The sequence below is a fragment of the Populus nigra genome, chromosome 14 (assembly GCF_951802175.1).
Source record: "Populus nigra chromosome 14, ddPopNigr1.1, whole genome shotgun sequence".
In the NCBI taxonomy this organism is placed as follows: Eukaryota; Viridiplantae; Streptophyta; class Magnoliopsida; order Malpighiales; family Salicaceae; genus Populus; species Populus nigra.
The window spans coordinates 14,192,623-14,210,827 of NC_084865.1; the positions used below are offsets into that span (position 1 = coordinate 14,192,623).

At 36.0% G+C, this 18,205-nt stretch overlaps 2 protein-coding genes and 1 long non-coding RNA gene across 6 annotated transcripts; 1 reads left to right on the top strand and 2 right to left on the bottom strand.

The window, feature by feature from the left end:
• Positions 1-2,107: 2,107 nt before the first annotated feature.
• LOC133673522 (uncharacterized) lies at positions 2,108-8,395 on the bottom strand. Of its 4 annotated transcripts, XM_062094381.1 has the most exons (8): positions 7,621-8,395; positions 6,763-7,446; positions 5,824-6,069; positions 5,077-5,736; positions 4,149-4,394; positions 3,403-4,062; positions 3,170-3,239; positions 2,619-2,754 (listed from the first exon to the last, which is right to left on the bottom strand). In XM_062094381.1, exons 1-7 carry the CDS (start codon positions 8,137-8,139, stop codon positions 3,174-3,176), a joined length of 3,081 nt encoding a protein of 1,026 aa, XP_061950365.1. In that variant the 5' UTR covers positions 8,140-8,395; the 3' UTR covers positions 2,619-2,754; positions 3,170-3,173. The 4 variants fall into 4 exon arrangements, with proteins under 4 accessions (XP_061950363.1, XP_061950364.1, XP_061950362.1 ...); XM_062094379.1 differs by lacking the exon at positions 3,170-3,239 and having other exon boundaries at positions 2,108-2,754; positions 5,863-6,069; XM_062094380.1 differs by lacking the exon at positions 3,170-3,239 and having other exon boundaries at positions 2,108-2,754; positions 4,188-4,394.
• Positions 8,396-8,685: 290 nt separating this feature from the next.
• Positions 8,686-9,080, top strand: LOC133673524 (uncharacterized). Its single transcript, XR_009835002.1, has 2 exons — positions 8,686-8,822; positions 8,937-9,080. It is a non-coding gene; the product is annotated as an uncharacterized LOC133673524 (long non-coding RNA).
• A 1,393-nt stretch (positions 9,081-10,473) lies between these two features.
• LOC133673523 (uncharacterized) lies at positions 10,474-16,752 on the bottom strand. The gene is made up of 7 exons (XM_062094382.1): positions 16,417-16,752; positions 16,237-16,325; positions 15,398-16,107; positions 12,132-12,264; positions 11,183-11,526; positions 10,984-11,112; positions 10,474-10,774 (listed from the first exon to the last, which is right to left on the bottom strand). Exons 1-6 carry the CDS (start codon positions 16,697-16,699, stop codon positions 10,989-10,991), a joined length of 1,683 nt encoding a protein of 560 aa, XP_061950366.1. The 5' UTR covers positions 16,700-16,752; the 3' UTR covers positions 10,474-10,774; positions 10,984-10,988.
• Between the last annotated feature and the right edge of the window lie 1,453 nt (positions 16,753-18,205).

Here is an 18,205-nt window from a genome sequence, read left to right on the forward strand (position 1 = left end):
AATAAAACAGTCGCATGCTGCTGGTGAGAACCTTATAGGAGGTAGATGATGTGGCATTCATGTGTGTTTGGTATTGTGGTAGTTTTTGTGATTGTGATTTGAAAAAAATTATTTTATAAAAAGTACTTTTAGTTGAGGTTGGTTTAATATTTATATACGTTTGGTTAAAACTGTGGTTAAAATTGAGGTTGAATAAAAAATAGTTTAATGAGTTTGATTAATAATACTTTTTAAATTGAGGTTATAAATTAAGTAATATATATATATATATATATATATATATAGTTTTAAATTTAAATATTATAGATTTAATTACTACTATTATATCATGAAATAAATAATATTTTTTATAAAATATTTTTTATTATTCTATTAAACTATCTACAATTTCATTACGTACAAAATTCATTCGATAATAACTATAGTTTCCATAATTTTTTGAACATGCAATAAAATTAAATAAAATATTATCAGGAATAAAATTGATATTATAATGTGAGTGAATTCAATTCACTCTACACTAGTTTTTCAAGAAAAAAAATTATTCACATGACAGTGCAAGTAAATTTAATTTACTCTAAATTAATTTTTTTAAAAAAATGTATAAAAAATAAACACACTTAAAAAAAATTGTTCAAATAAAGAGTATGAGTGAATTAAATTTCACTTGCATTGTTCACTAAAATACTAAATAGTGAAGAAAAAAAGTAGCTTGGAGCTGTTTCGGCAGAACTTGTATTTTAAACATGATTTATACAAAGCTCCATCAAAAATAAATTAAATTGAATTTCTAATGTAACCAAACATTTATTTCACTATAATTACTCCAAACACAGAAATAACAACGCAATCAAACAAACGAAGGCTAAGAAAACAAGAAACTTGCTCCGTGAAGGTTTATATTATACCATGATAATTTGATGAAATAACTAATAAATGCAGTGAATTGATATGGCCATTTTGCAGACAGGATATATATACATGCACATGCGGAGATCATTTGCGAGGGCAGAAGCAAGAAGGACATCGTGTGACTTTGTCTTCATTGTTAGTCTTTTTTTTTTTAAGTTTAATATGGATGTTCGGGCCAATTTATATGTATCTCGACTAATCTCACGGGTTTTGAAATTAACGACCATGTAAGCTTTCAATAACCATCATATGAGCAACCACAGGGCTTGAACCTGAGACTACAGAGGAAGCAAATCTCTTGATCCCAAGTTCTTATCACTGAACCACTACCTAGATAGTTTTTTTTTATTTTTGTTAGTCTTGATTTGTCGAGGCAGTTGCATAAGCTTACAAGTGGCATTTTCTTCCTTTTGATAAAGCAAAAAAAACACAACTCACCCTGACCTTATCAGTAACCATCCCCGTCATCATCTCCAGTTGTCCTCCCCAAAATTTCATGAAGAAAATAGAGAGACGAAAAAGCATAGATTTCTTTTTTAAAAAAAAAAAGCAAAATAAAAAAACACTATTTAACTAGAACCGAACAACTAAAATAGAACCAAAACAATTCAGGTGAAATTTGAGTAGAATTATCGAAACAAGTCAAGATTCAAAGTGAAATGAAATATGTTTTGACATAATCTGTTTTTTTAAATTATTATAAACATGGATGTATAAATAAATTTATACTTACCTCAATTAATTTTATAAATCGTAATTATCATAATCTGTTTTGATACTACAACTGATGGAATTAAAGTGAAATGATAACCTTGCCAAAAGTCCAGTAAAGGTTTTTCTACATAAATAATTATTTATGTTAAGGGTTTTATATCTGGAGAATCTCTCTCCCCAAAATAAGGAAGAACAAGACATCCCAAAATCTACCTGCCTTGAACCATGTCTCTCATTGACATTAGAAATTAAAGCAATAATTTTATTTCATTTAAATAATTTTGATGTAGTTCATGCTCTTGGCCTTTATTTCCACAGATAAGCAAATATGGCAAAATATGGAAAAGGTTTCATTTGTCTCTCACTTGGGCACACAACAGATCGATTCCTTCCCCATCCCACCGATGAATCAAATATCCCAAGTCATGTTTTCTTAATTTTTTATCCAAATCATCATCTTCACAACCTAAAGCACCTTGACTATAAGAAGAATGCTTCCATATTAACAGGTAAATATTACAGCGTACTATTTCAAATTGACAAGCACGCAGGAGTGTGACACAAACCATATCTATGTTAATCAGCTAAAATCTCATTTCCTAGTGTGTTAAAATTTCTTCTGGAACATAATCAGGAGATTCAGGACAAGTGGTCTCCATCCAGCACTCCCCCACCAGAACTCCCTCGTGCCTGATTAAGCACCTCCCTCGGTACCCTTTCAAGTTCTGAAACCTTGCCAGAGGAGGTTGAGCTGCTTTCATTGTCTGTGCTGTATGTTGTCCGCCCACTATACAATTTCCGCGACCACATGACAGCAAACATTTTGGGCTGAACTACATATAAAACTGCAAACAAGGGAAGAGAAAATCTTCCCCTTGTTGCAAGTTTGTTAAAGGAGGATCACGTACTTGATCCACTCTTTCTTCCAAACCTGTTTCCTGATTGGAATCGAGACATTCGCCGGCTGACTGATCCAGCTGATTGATGCAACATAGTGCTCTCCCCCGCTCTTCTATAGGGGCTCCCCGCCCTCAATCCATTGAGCATCTTGGTGGGCAAAAGATTATCCCTCAGTTTACAGGTAACTTGAAAGAGAGCATTCTGTACATTTTTGTGCTCACCAGTAATCTGCAAAACATGTAACAGTTTGGGAATAAATCGCTAGGCAGGTGGCACCAAAGGTTTTTAAAAAGAAGGTAGGGGAATGGGAATTCAAAAACAAACAGACATAAATCTTCTATAGAAGCTCCAAATGCTTTACCAGTATGTATCTATAGTTCCATACCAGTTTTTATCCTGGATAATCAAGAAAAATTCTCGACTTTGAAAGCATCAGGCAATTTTAAAGAACAAAAGGCAACCGACAAGTGACAGAACTCTTGCTACATTTAAAATATTGCATGTCTACACAACAAACAGCAAAGACATCAAAATTTTATATAATAAGATAAATGGAAAGAAAAAAAAACACCCAAATACAACTGATGCGCAGAGAACTGGTAGAGCTCTGAAAATGTTACAAGAAGAGGTGAAATTTGCTAACCAAACTAGATGATGACAACGACAGGTGATGAAGAAGTGTTGATTGTTCTTGGAGGGAGAGGAGCAGATAACTGATTGCAAGCACAAATAGCGGCAGCACCAAAAATCACATTAAGCAATGATTATTAGACTCAATGACATACTTCAACCCAGTTTATGTTGTATGCTAAAATCCTTTTAATGTCACAATAACTTGAAAACTAATAAAAAAAAGTAAGACGATAAGAATTGCACCTGCACTACTGCATCATTCTTAGAAGCCAAATCAAAGAATTGATCCCCTTGCATTATCTGTATATCAGCACCAGTTGTTTCTATCATTTCTGAATCTACCCTACCTCCTCTTCCAATCAAACAAGAGACCCTATTTGATGGCAGCAGGACGGTTGCTGTCACGGTAATTTCCTCAATCAAGCCCAAGGATCGAGCTCTTTCAATGTCATGCTCAATAGATCTAGCAAAGACAAGAAGAAGTGCATTCTGTGCAGGAGAGTGGGATGATTCAAGGTTCTCCAATGCAGAAACAGTAACTAGACGGTCATCGGAGTTTTTTATAGGACGAGCAAAGATGATAGAAGCACCGGTTTGATTTTGCAGAGCTCTGACTACAGACCCTCCTGTGCCTATGATTCTTCCAGCTGCACCATGGGAGCAGATCATCCTAAATTGAACTTGTGATTGTTCCTTAGGTTTCTTATGGTCTCCATCAGTTGCAATATTTTCAGAATATGTGGGTAGCAGGGAACACATTGGTTCACCAGAGGAACCACTTCTTCTCCTACCAGCTCCAAGGCTTAAATCCACCTCATCCTTCTCGTATGGAGGACAATCTTGAAGGCAGCTAGTTACATCAATCACTGCTTTCTTTATGGCCACAGATCTACTCCCTGTAATCTTTTTTTTTTTAAAAAAACACCAATTTTTTCAAATTTCAATCCAGATAATTTAAAACTGCAAACAAGTGAAGAGAAAATCTTCACCTGTGGTAACTGCAGCAATGAGGAAGGAGTATCACGTACTTGATCCACTCTTTTTTCAAAGCTTGTTTCCTGATTGGAATCGAGAGATTCGCCAGCTGATTGATGCAACATGGTGATCTCCCCCGCTCTTCTATAGGGGCTCCCTGCCCTCAATCCATTGAGCATCTCGGTAGGCAAAAGATTCTCCCTCAGCTTACAGGTAACTTGAAACAGAGCATTCTGTACATTTTTCTTCTCACCTGTAATCTGCAAAACATATAAAAGTTCGGGAATAAATCGCTAGGTAGGTGGCACCAAAGATTTTAACCAGGTAGGTACGGGACTGGGAATTCAAAAAAAAAAAGAAGACATAAATCTTCAATAGAAGCTCCAAATGCTTTACCATGTTGGCTGATCACACTCCATTACAAGGTATAAACATTCCAGTATCTATCTATAGTTCTATACCAGTTTTTATCCTGGATGATCTAGAAAAATCTACTTTGAAAGCATCAGGCAATATCAAAGAACAAAAGGCAACTGATAAGTGACAGAACTCTTGGTACATTTAAAATATTGCATATCTACACAACAAACAGCAAAAACATCAAAATTTTATATAATATGTTAAATGGAAAAAAAATACAAATACAACTGATGCGCAGAGAACTGGTAGTGCTCTGAAAATGTTACAAGAAGAGGTGAAATTTGCTAACCAAACTAGATGATGACAACGACAGGTAATGAAGAAGTGTTGATTGTTCTTGGAGGGAGAGGAGCACATAACTGTTTAGAAGCACAAATCACAGTAGCACCAAAAATCATATTAAGCAACAAATATTAGACTCAATGACATACTTCAACCCAGTTTATGTCGTATGCTAAAATCCTCTTTATTTCACAATAACTTGAAAACAGAAAAAAAAAATTAAGACAATCAGAATCACACCTGCACTACTACATCATTCTTTGAAGAGAAATCAAAGATTTGGTCCCCTTGCAATATCTGTATGTCAGCACCAGTTGTTTCTATCATTTCTGAATCTACCCTACCTACTCTTCCAATCAAACAAGAGACCCTATTTGATGGCAGCAGGAGGGTTGCTGTCACGGTAATTTCCTCAATCAAACCCAAGGAACGAGCTCTTTCAATGTCATGCTCAATAGATCTAGCAAAGACAAGAAGAAGTGCATTCTGTGCAGGAGAGTGCGATGATTCAAGGTTCTCCAATGCAGAAACAGTAACTAGACGGTCATCGGAGTTGGTTATAGGAGGAGCAAAGCTGATAGAAGCACCAGTTTGATTTTGCAGAGCTCTGACTATGGATCCTCCTGTGCCTATGATGCTCCCAGCTGCACCATGGGAGCAGATCATCCTAAATTGAACTTGTGATTGTTCCTTAGGTTTCTTATGGTCTCCATCAGTTGCAATATTTTCAGAATATGTGGGTAGCAGGGAACACATTGGTTCACCAGAGGAACCACTTCTTCTCCTACCAGCTCCAAGGCTTAAATCCACCTCATCCTTCTCGTATGGAGGACAATCTTGAAGGCAGCTAGTTACATCAATCACTGCTTTCTTTATGGCCACAGATCTACTCCCTGTAATCTTTTTTTTTTTTTTTCAAACACCAATTTTTTCAAATTTCAATTCAGATAATTTAAAACTGCAAACAAGTGAAGAGAAAATCTTCACCTGTGGTAACTGCAGCAATGAGGAAGGAGCATCACGTACTTGATCCACTCTTTTTCCAAAGCTTGTTTCCTGATTGGAATCGAGAGATTCGCCAGCTGATTGATGCAACATGGTGATCTCCCCCGCTCTTCTATAGGGGCTCCCTGCCCTCAATCCATTGAGCATCTCGGTAGGCAAAAGATTCTCCCTCAGCTTACAGGTAACTTGAAACAGAGCATTCTGTACATTTTTCTCCTCACCTGTAATCTGCAAAACATATAACAGTTTGGGAATAAATCGCTAGGTAGGTGGTACCAAAGATTTTAACCAGGTAGATACGGGACTGGGAATTCAAAAAAAAAAGAAGAAGACATAAATCTTCAATAGAAGCTCCAAATACTTTACCATGTTGGCTGATCACACTCCATTACAAGGTATAAACATTCCAGTATCTATCTATAGTTCAATACCAGTTTTCATCCTGGATGATCAAGAAAAATCCTCTACTTAGAAAGCATCAGGCAATATCAAAGAACAAAAGGCAAACGATAAGTGACAGAACTCTTGCTACATTTAAAATATTGCACATCTACACAACAAACAGCAAAGACATCAAAATTTTATATATTAAGATAAATGAAAAAAAAACATATAAATACAACTGATGCGCAGAGAACTGGTAGAGCTTTGAAAATGTTACAAGAAGAGGTGAAATTTGCTAACCAAACTAGATGATGACAACGACAGGTGATGAAGAAGTGTTGATTGTTCTTGGAGGGAGAGGAGCAGATAACTGATTACAAGCACAAATCACGGCAGCACCAAAAATCACATTAAGCAATGATTATTAGACTCAATGACATACTTAAACCCAGTTTGTGTTGTATACTAAAATCCTTTTAATGTCACAATAACTTGACAACAAATTAAAAAAAAAAAGTAATACGATAAAAATTGCACCTGCACTACTGCATCATTCTTTGAAGCGAAATCAAAGAATTGGTCCCCTTGCATTATCTGTATATCAGCACCAGTTGTTTCTATCATTTCTGAATCTACCCTACCTCCTCTTCCAATCAAACAAGAGACCCTATTTGATGGCAGCAGGAGGGTCGCTGTCACGGTAATTTCCTCAATCAAGCCCAAGGAACGAGCTCTTTCAATGTCATGCTCAATAGATCTATCAAAGACAAGAAGAAGTGCATTCTGTGCAGGAGAGTGGGATGATTCAAGGTTCTCCAATGCAGAAACAGTAACTAGACGGTCATCGGAGTTGGTTATAGGAGGAGCAAAGATGATAGAAGCACCAGTTTGATTTTGCAGAGCTCTGACTACAGACCCTCCCTTGCCTATGATGATCCCAGCTGCACCATGGGAGCAGATCATCCTAAATTGAACTTGTGATTGTTCATTAGGTTTCTTATGGTCTCCATCAGTTTCAATATTTTCAGAATATGTGGGTAGCAGGGAACACGAATGAGGAGAGAATTCAGCATTTGGATCACCAGAGGAACCACTTCTCCTTCTCCTAACAGCTCCAAGTCCTAAACCCACTTCATCCTTCTCGCATGGAGGATAATCTTGAAGGCAGCTAGTTACAGCAATCACTGCTTTCTTTACAGCCACAGTGCTACTGCCTGTAATCTTTTTTTTTTTCATACACCAATTTTTTCAAATTTCATTTCAGATAATATAAAAGATTTTATTTTTCTTAAACTACGATGTAAAAAAATTATATTTCTCTCCTACAAAAACACAAAATTTATCATGAATTATTATAGGACAAATCTGTAGGACAAGAAAAAAGAAGAATTAAACCTGAATTAATTGATCTTCCTTCAAAGCGCATAGTGGAGCCGGGAGAATCCAGATATGGGCCCCACTAGCTCTCTTCATTCTCTTGATATTCCTGCCTTCTCTACCCACAACGGCACCAATCTGCGACGTATTGGCCAAAAGTCCACAATAACCCTCGTACTCACCACCATCCTTCTTCCCATCCACCCTCCACATCCTCTCTAAAACCCTAACCACCGCCTCCTGCGCTCCAGACACTTCCACCGTCTCACCTTCACCCACCGCGATTTTCTTCTCTAGGGACGCGGACCCCACCACCACTATCACCCGGTGCTCCGATCCCTTCACCGCCTCCTCGCAGTGAACAAGGCAACCGGCTTCAAGCCAGATTGGGGATATTACGGAGCTGGAGTGGCTGATGAGACCACCGATTTTCGAAACATGACAGACTACTCGGAATGCAACCTGACCCGGTTGGAGCTCGATCAACGGCTTTCGTGGAGGACCCTTGTGACGGTGGTGCTTCTGCTGCTGCTGCATTGAGTGGAGAAGAGGAAAAGGAGCGGAATCTTTTTCAGAGTATTAGTTGCACGGAATTAATTACTAGAACCTCTTTCCGTGGCAAAAGTGGCGTGACTACGAGGGTGATTGTTTTTGTAGTCGAAAGTGTGGTGCAGTATCACCACAATAATTTGGTAAAATATCAAAACACAGGTTTAAGAAAGTGGGATTCATGTCAAAACGCGGTCCAACCACAAGTTAATCAAAAGCATGCTTCACCTACTTTTAAAATTCTTGTGCAAAAAGTAATTGAAGCCAGCCACGAGTTTTTAATCAAAAAGCATGCTTCTAGATCTGCTTTTAAAATTCCTGTGTAAAAAGTACTTGAAGATAGAAGACGTTTTTCTTCTTCTTCTTCTTCTTGTTGATCACAATATCTCTCTATCCTCTCTTCCCTGCTCTCGTGGGAATCCATTAAAACAATTATTCTCATCGTCCACTTTTCTTAACCTCTTCATTGATCTCCTTCTCTTTTTGAACAACCTCTATTTATTTCTCTTTTTTTAGCCACAAACATTGCGAAACCCACAAACCATCACCGGAATTACACAAACCACCATCAACAACCAAGATTTACAGAAATCACCGCCTAATATGTTTTTTTTAAATCTTGTAATTCCTTTTTTCGTGTACAGCCGAGTGTTTTCAGCAAAAAAATCTGAGTAAATTCCTTTTCTAATATTTCTTTAATTTCAACCGTGCTTGTTCTTAAAAATATATAGCACATAATCAGACCTTGTTCACTTTTGAAACTGTATCCCTATTTATTGCTGCAGGAATCGTTGATCTGCTATTGATAATTCTTATAAACACTCGTGGTTCTAATCTTTTTCTTTCTCGGTTGCATTGCTTAGGAGATTGGTAACTTTACTGATTTTGATTTCATAAATTAAATGGATAGAGGTTTAAAATGTAGCTTTGATTATTTTGAGTTCAAAAAAAATATATAAATGGATGAAATGATATAAATGCAGAGATTGTATAACTTCTGGATAATCAATTTCTCGTATATAAAAAGATTACTCAAGGAAAATAAACCGGTAATATATAAAAAATCATGGATATTCAAATAAATATGAATATTTCATAAAAAGATAAAGGATATAACTTGCTAGAATTTTATCGGTAAAAATAATTAAAAAATCAAGATAAAATATTCAATCATACACACTTGTTGATACATTGTATGATAGAAAATATATTTGGAGTGTGGAAAAATAGATGGAAAATTTTATGAAAAACACCTGTGTAATCTTTACAAAAACATAAACTCAATTTATAATGGTATTAATAACACTACATAACCGATGCCATTTTATATTTGCAAAACCATGAATACTAAAAACCTTCTCGAATTGATTATGTTTATGATAAGATTGCAGCTAGTTTAATAAAATAATAAAAATATAACCATAATATCTAATTGTTGTAGTTATGATATATTAATAATCCAATACATATTAATATAATTGCAAGCTAATAAATTAATACAAGTTTTTTTAAAATATTTTATTAGTAATATCATTTTCATAGTTTTAATCAAAAACTTTTGAACTATTTTTTATTCAATAACAATTTCAACTACAATCTTAATCAAATACATAATTTAATCCAACCAACTACAAGTAAAAATAATTTTTTTAATTAATTTTTTTCTAAACCATAAAAACTCTCACAATATTAAATACCCCTAAAACTCAAGTGGTCTCACATGTCTCCAAGCATATGAAAATTTTTTAAAAAATTTATGTGAAGCCTCTGGATCCACCTCTGCTTGATCCTGAATTCTGAATTTTTTTAAGAAACTTTGAGTAACTCTAATCCGAATTGAATCTTGTAAAAATATTTCAATTTGGTTCTATATATTTAATTTTTAATTTTTAATATTTTTATAATTTTTTTTTATTTTGTAAAAATAAAAGTTGAAAGAAAAAAAAATAATTTTTCAATTTATTTGGTTTTTAAACCGAATAAATCAAATATCAAACAAGCCAAATCAAGCAGTTGGTTAAAAAAAAAAATTTATTAATATAAATATTCGGTTCAATTTTGCCCTAACTTTATTTTTCAAGCCAAACCAGCCAAGAAGTTTCAGAATGGACAAAAAATATGCTACTTGAGAGAGAGAGAAAATTCTACCCAAGCCTTGTTAGGGAAAACAAATTCTCTTAAAAATCAAATTTCATGAAAAAATAACTATTTTAAATGTTTGGTTGGACCATAAAACAATGATCCAGAAACAAAAATAAAAACACTATTTTTTTCTGTCCATGTTATCCTATTTTTATAATAGAAAGGGTAAGAAGTAAGAACTGCTATGAAGAGTTTGGTTTATACGTTTTTATTACAAATGCTTGTTTACATATTTAGTGGTAGACAAATAAATACCTAGCACTCGGATTAATAATGAGAAACAACCTCCCAAGACACTTGTCAAATATTTATCCTAATGTCAACATGGGGACACCATCTTCCTTCACTTGTCTTCCGTGTACTTCCTTTCTTCCAGAATTTGCTTGGAGAAATCGTCTTGCTTTGCCAGGGTAGCCTTGCCTTGCCTTGTGTTGCCAGAGGAATATGGGGAGTCCACAGAAGCCAAAGATTATCATGTGACCTGCACAACGTTTTTTATTTAATTAATGAATCCCGTGTGTAACTTGGACAGTGCGTCATTGTCCATTGGACAGTTGAATCCAGCTCATTCTTGTACAAGAGTGGTATAGGCATGAATGTCTCTCCCAATGTTGGCGAAGAGCTTCAATTAGAATATGTATTGATATTTCCTACAAATTGAACTACACGGATATATTGTAGACTACTTACATAAGTTATTTACTTGATGGAGAGGTTAGCTTATTTTCCTCGGTGTCATGTTTTAATGCCGCATCCCCACCCATCAATTCCTGAAAACCTTCAACCTTCACCGGTGGAGCCCTCACCATAACCATGTTCCTGCAGGCAAATCATAGTGTCTTAGAAGTCCAGCAAGCATAACAAGTCTAGCAAAATTTGTTCTCCTTACGATGTTTGCATTTGGGGAACTTGGAGGGATGCCAACTGCCTGAGCTGATTGTTAGGCTGAGCGTGGAGATTTGACATTGCAGCAATTTGTTGATGCCGCATCTGCATCTGTGGCTGTCTGGAATGGAAAGCATTGAAGGCATTATTATCCAACGGCAATTCCGGTGGGTTTTCAACCTTTACTTGTACCAAAGGCTTGTCCTTGTCCACATCCATACCAGGGCGAGGAGTGGATGTTTGGCGCCTACGCAATCTCTCCAATTGCTGCTGCTGCTGCTGAAATGTTAAATTTTGGGAATGAACCATTGGCTGCATCTGTGGATGCATTTGTCTTGGGATCTGTAGCTTCATCATAGATCAAAACCCAGTTATCAACTTATCATAACATTGTTACAGAAATATGATGAAATGTGACGGTCAACACAAAAAAGCTTTTAAAGCCCACAGGTACTGTAGATAGTAAAGGGTATCCATCCTAATACTCTCCACACAATCCCCATAGGCAGGGTTATAAGGCAATTTTCTCCAATAACCATCTCAAAATACAGTTGAGGCTAGGAGGTGAACGCTATTCAAGTGTTGGAACTTTAAGAACCACGGGAGCTTATATGAAAAATTGGAAGCCCAGCTAGTCAAAAACTGGAGTTCAATTATGAAGTACTAGGAAATAACCGAACATGTCTGCATAAAAGCTCACAAGGACCCTTCTCTTTTGAGGACAACCTTGGTGTAAGGATATTTTTTCAAACCAAAAGAAATTGAAAAGAGCCGTTTCCTTTAATGTGCTAAGCTTCACGTGATCAAATTTATGCCAGAAGGAAAAGTTCCAGCTACAATTTGAATCAGTTTCTCCAACCCAAGAACCCCGAGACCAAAAGGAATAAATTAGCAGAAAGGTCAGAACTGGGAAAATGCATCACAATACAAAGATATTGATGTATATTGCATACTTGCTGAGGTAGTCGAAGAAGATTCTGGTGCTGAGAATGAAATTGTGACTGGATTCCGTGTGCTTGTTGGCGGGTCGGTTCTGCAGTATTTCTAGCACCTTCCTTAACAATCTCCATCAAGGCGGCCAAATTACTTGCAGCAAAAGGGAAAATGTTAGACAATGGATATAATAGAAAATGAATAGTACAAAAAACCAAGTTTATAAAGAAGGAAAATCAGAAGTACTTAAAACAGACAGAATCATTGGGTTGGAAAGGGGGTAGTTATTACATATAATGGGCTGATAGAAAATCAATAGTACCATGAAAATGCAAGGTGGGGTTACTAGATAAGGCAACAGAACAATTAATCACCACTGAGTCTTCATGCAATTAAATGCAAACAAGCCTAAATCCTAGGGTTAATACAAACACTACTATGCCACAATAATGAAAAATATCAAAACACTAACACACCACACATTGCAGTATATGCCAGACAATAGCTGAACAGTCTAACATTAAAAGAATGTGAGGAAAGACTCATTGATTCAGGGGGTTAAATGATAATGATACCTCATCCATATAAAATCACCAAGACTAAAAGCAGTAATTCAAGACTTTATAGAGATGATAAGACGAACAGGGTTTTGGGTTTTCTGGCTGAGTAAAAGACGCAACAAAACTAATAAAAAGCTAAACTATATAGAAGACCTTGATATAAAACATTGAGGAGGAATTTTGAAGGATATGCAAAGGTAAGCAATGTGATTGCTAAGCTTTATAAAAATACTGGAACTAGAAAAGAAGCTTCCAAAGATCCAAGATAGGTTAGAGATTTCCATTGCATACATTTGATAATTAATAGCATGGAAGTCAAGCATGATGTCTGTTTTCCAAAGCTTTCAGATCAAATCAGACATGTAGAAAAGCTTCATTTATCCCCTTCCACCACCACCCTCTTCCCTAAAACAACAAAACAAAATGAAACGAAGGTGCATTTGGTTCATGGAATGCTGCTTTCCTCAGGATAACTACGGGAAATGAAACACCTAAGAGAACCCAAAATATGTCAGACTTTTGTGTCTGGCTGACATAGAAGAATATCATACTCAAACTTGTTCTCTCTTGGAAGCCCTGTAGGTATTTAAGATATATAACTATTAAAATGAAGGCCCCTTGCCTTCATAGTTTAAATAGAGAGAAAATATCTGTCATAATGTTAAATTTCAACTCCCAATAGCTCAAAAAATAAGATCTCCCCATTAAGCTGTGGGTAAAGTAAAGTTAAATTTTGAAAACCAGCATTCCTGAAATGAGTCATGCATAATAATAACCTGATTATAATATTCCAGACTCGCCCCTTCTGATTTTGTGAGCCAACCACCCTCTAATGAAAACAAAATTTTGAGGATCAGCTCCACTTCAATCAAATCAAGACAAAGATTGTCCATGCCATAGGCTCAGCAGTGAATCAAAATTCAATTGCCACTATCACCCTCTTAAAGGCTCCTCTGAAAAGAATTCCCAACATAATCCAAACACCCTCCCCCACCCTCGACCACCCGACAAAAGAAAAATCAGAAAAACCCAAACCTAAACCATAATAAAGAACTAAACATCAGAGTATCTCTCGAACTTCCACCTAGTCTAAAGAAACTCCTTCATTTTATTGACCATTGCATGGGATTCTTAACTTCCATCTTTTTGTTGAGGATGCTTCTGAATGACCTTGCTGGTTTCCCTCATCACCTTCATAGAAGAGCTCTTTTCACTGGTAGGGGCAGCATCCTTCAATCTGTTGATTTTATTTTCCTTAGTGCGCAAGTTAACAACCTTTCAAATCCCATGTGCAGCATTCACGGTTCAACCATGATTTGAGCATTCTATAAAGCTTGCTTCAACTTGAATTTGGTCTACAAACACAAGCTAAAGGTGGATCACATTGGATATTGGCCAACAAATGTCATCATGGTAAAAGGCCAAGTGTCTGACCAAAACATTAGCTGTTGGTCATCAAACCAACTCTATCTGTCATTTGAACTTTCAAAGCCATTGAAGTTCCCTATCAAATATATTCATTTTTCATAATGCATGATCAAAATATTTAAGCATTTGACCCTCACATCGACTTGATATGGGCCCAATAGGTCTTTCAATTTGTTGCTCTGCAATTACTATATGACCAACCTGTGAAGGTCGATAGCAGTTGCATACTCACTAAGTAACCATTCAAAGTAAGGAACAAATGCAGGAAGAAAAGCATTTCCGAAGGCAAAAAACAAAAATGGAAACATACTAAAATGACTGAAATTTTCACAAGAAACACCTTTGGGCTTCACAAATTTTATTTCTCTCCATTTACTATTATACATATAGCTATTATACACAAGTGATTGGGGATTTGTGAATAATCAGAGCTCAAAAAATCCATTATATCATGACATTTTTAAGTTTTCACAGATGAAGTTTTCTTTAAAGTATGGGAGTTAATGTTACATAAAAGTAACTTCTTGAATATTAAAAAAAGTGTGGGAAATGTTGTTAAAAGCTTGCCTTAAGCATTAGGCATGCTGATTAAGATAAAAAGAATCGGGCATAAGGCTATAGAGCTTAAACACTGGACAAGTCATAAGAAAGGCAATGTCAACTAGGCACACCTTTGGCACAAAGCACCGGCCATGGGCATAGATGAGAGAAATCCACTAATTTCATTTTTATAATTTCTAGCCAGGATACAACTTTGTTATGTGTTTGTGCAGTTGCTTTTTGTTGTAGCTTACAATTGTTTCAGTTAGCTGGAAACAAAAGACACATTCAAGAAGTTGGTAACTTTGGAAGACTTCAAAGGAAAAAAAAAACAGCAAGATGGCATGCAAACTGGGCTACAGCATGACACGTGCCTTTAAAAAGCAGCAGCATGCTGCTAGTTAGAACTTTAAAGGAGGTACATGATGTGGCCTTCTTGTGTCATCACCTTCTTAAAAATAGCAAACTTGCTTCATAAATGTTTATACCAATATACCATGAGTATTAGATGAAATAAATGCACAATTGCATGAGTAACTAAGGGAACGAATGCAGTAAAATGAGCATTTTAAATCCTTTGCAGAAAGACTCAGGTTAAACAAAGTTGCATCTGATAACATTAACATCCTAGAAACTATACTTGATTATTTAGCTTTGAGTTCAAAATACCTCTTGGGAGTTTAGAGAAATGGCATGAAATGAAAGAAGAAGAGAGAAAAAAGAAACCATGAAAAATGGTTCAAGGTTTTCAAACTCACCTAAACCCTGCTGTTTGGAGAAACATCTTAAGTAGCTCAACTGATGAACACTGTTTTCTGTAGCTATCAGCAAGTACTCTCAAGATACGGCCTAGTTTAGAAATATGACACCTAAGCAATTGAGAGAAGACTTCCATGGGAATTTCTGATGCGCCATCAAAACCAACTCTTGTTAGCAAGCAGGCTACTACCTTTTGAGACATCTGCAAAGCTTGCTCTTCACTGAGTTTTTTATGACCTTCAGGCCCATTTTTCCCACGATGTAAACTCCCACCTTGTTCCACACTAATACCAAGCCTCTCTATCATTACAGGATTTCTGGTCTGAGGCAATGAATCAAAAGCTCCACGGAACTCTATTTTCTGATTGTCTCGAGCTCTAATTATTGGTGGGATTGCACTATCGGGTACACAGTTGAACATAAACATTGTCTCGGGGAAAAAGACAAAGTCATCATCCACCGAGTGAGACCCATCTAAAGCAGAACCAGATCGCATATTTGAAGTGCTTTCTAGATTAGAATTTCCAGAGCTCAAATACTGACATCTTCTTTTGTGCCTAGCAACAAGTCTAAAATAAGTAGACATTTGCTCTGGTGAGCGTTTGTCCGACTCTCTGTCCCCGAATGATAGCCTATATGGCCTTTTAAGTTTACGCTTTTCCATAAACTGAGTATACCATGTTTCAGGCAATTCTTCGTTCTTATACCTCTGACAGCAAATATACAACACGAAATTACTAACACGAAACGAAAGGCGTGAGCCTGAGTTCCTCCTCGTAAAAACAAATTATTACTAGCTCGATTTGACGACATTATTCAATTACGAAACAAAACAAACCTTAGTGGTTGCCCCGACTCCACCCCCTTCTCTTCGTTGATCTTCATCCTCTAGAGTGAAGTACACATCATCACCGTGCAATTGTAAATCTAAGAAAAACAAAACAAAAATCAATCAAACAAGTGCGGCTCACTCTCCGAAAATTTTTAAAAGAAAAGGGAGTTAAAATTCTGGACTGACAATTTGGATTGAGATTGGAAACTGCAGCAACAGTGTTGGATCTGAGAAAGAGAGAGACGCTGGCTTTATCGAATAAGAGAGCGCGAGCTCGGAGCTGAAGCTGGAAATGGGACTTTGATTTGGAGTCGTCGGTTCGCATGAAGGACTGCCATGAGGCAGGAGAAGAGAGGGAATGAAGGAAATTAGAGTAGAGAGAGTCGCCGAGCCAAGCGCGCCACATACCTAGGGTTTCAAGCTTCCGGGCTAGATCATAGCCCAGACCGTCGTCGCCCAGGACTGACATGTTTTGTCTCTTTTTTTTTTTTTTTCCAGCTTCGAGAATTAAAAAGGAGAACAGGAAGCTGTTGGTTTGGAATTTTAAGGTGAGACGAGGAGGAGAAGGTTGATCATAAGATCATATCGGTCCCTCTATTCTTGATTTCGTACCATTTTATCCCCTTCTTTTTACTTTACTAATCTGAGCCTTGTACTTTTTAATTTGTGTTATATTTTTTTGTTATTTCTGCCATATAATAACACGTGTTCATAACATAAAGTATATACGGCCACAGCAATACAAAAAGTACTCTTAGAGGCATGGGCTTTTAAGGAGCTACGTGACTGTCGGCCTTTTCCACCATGGACCCACTCGTGGCTCAAAACTATAAGAAAAATGGACACGTGTAAAATAAGTGGGCCAAAGATGAAATTAATTAAACAAAGCCCACGTAAATCCTTAAACTTCAAACCCAAGTTTCTCACCTTTTACGCCTTTGTATCTTGTGTCATTCTCCAATTTAAGTTTTATTTTTTTGAAGTATTTTTTAAATTATAAAATTAATATTTTTATGTTTTTTCAATGATTTTAATGTATTATTATATTTTTAATTAAAAAACACTATCTTGCATCATATTATCAAACAACAATAAATACCACTTAATTTAAATTTTTTTTACATGCAGAAATTAAGAGGTTCTAATATGCTAAAATGATGGGCCGAGTCAATAGTTAAAGAAAATGTTTGGGAACGCGGTTTACACCGCGTTCTTAAAAAATTTAATTTTTTTTGTTAAAATTTAATATAATTTGTATATTTTGAATCGTTTTGATATGCTGATTTAAAAAATAAAAAAATATCATTTACATGCATCTTAACATATAAAATTATTTAAAAAGCAATCGCTACCACACAATCAAACATCATAAAATTATTATCACATGGCATGGAAAAAACTAGATAGTCCCGTGTATTTCACTGATCCCGAGGGTTGAAGATCTTTCCATGACAGCAATCTCTGATCAAATTTTTGGATGTGAAGATTCAAATTGTGAAGCTTAGGACCATGCATGTCATACGACGTAATGCTCACAAATGTTGTAGCAAAATATTTTGCTGTAGTACCTAGTAACAGTAGTTGAGAGGTGTAATTCTAGAACTGTTACATAAGAGCAATGCTTCATGCTAACCAACTCTGTAGTTGCTAATCCCAGCTGATGTATCTTGTCAAGTGAGGTAGTTTATGCAATTTGGAAATTAGAACTCTGTATTTTTTACTCAATTCTTGAAGCTGCTGCTGCTGCTTCTACGCAATGCAGTTGGTGGAAGATTTTGAGCTTCTACAATATTTCATTTGTTTTTCCTCTATTTACCTGTGTAGATTCCAAACATGAAGCATCAGTTCATGTAAACATGTTTAAAAGTGTGGTTCAGTTGCTTTTCAAAGTTTAATATTATAATTGTTTTTACATGAGAAAGAGGAGGTTTTTCCTTTTGCTTATAAAGACATTCGCTAAAAGTTGTCAAATAAT

What these genes read in the sequence shown, in the direction of transcription:
- LOC133673522 (XM_062094378.1), bottom strand. Translation starts at nt 8,139, where the DNA reads ATGCAGCAGCAGCAGAAGCACCACCGTCACAAGGGTCCTCCACGAAAG. An exon ending in AGAATGATGCAGTAGTGCAG is followed by an intron (nt 6,070 to 6,762) that starts GTGCAATTTTTA and finishes TATGTTTTGCAG; the next exon opens with ATTACAGGTGAGGAGAAAAA. An exon ending in AGAATGATGCAGTAGTGCAG is followed by an intron (nt 2,755 to 3,402) that starts GTGCAATTCTTA and finishes CATGTTTTGCAG; the next exon opens with ATTACTGGTGAGCACAAAAA.
- LOC133673523 (XM_062094382.1), bottom strand. Translation starts at nt 16,699, where the DNA reads ATGTCAGTCCTGGGCGACGACGGTCTGGGCTATGATCTAGCCCGGAAG. An exon ending in GAGTCGGGGCAACCACTAAG is followed by an intron (nt 16,108 to 16,236) that starts GTTTGTTTTGTT and finishes ATTTGCTGTCAG; the next exon opens with AGGTATAAGAACGAAGAATT. An exon ending in CTCCAAACAGCAGGGTTTAG is followed by an intron (nt 12,265 to 15,397) that starts GTGAGTTTGAAA and finishes TTTTGCTGCAAG; the next exon opens with TAATTTGGCCGCCTTGATGG.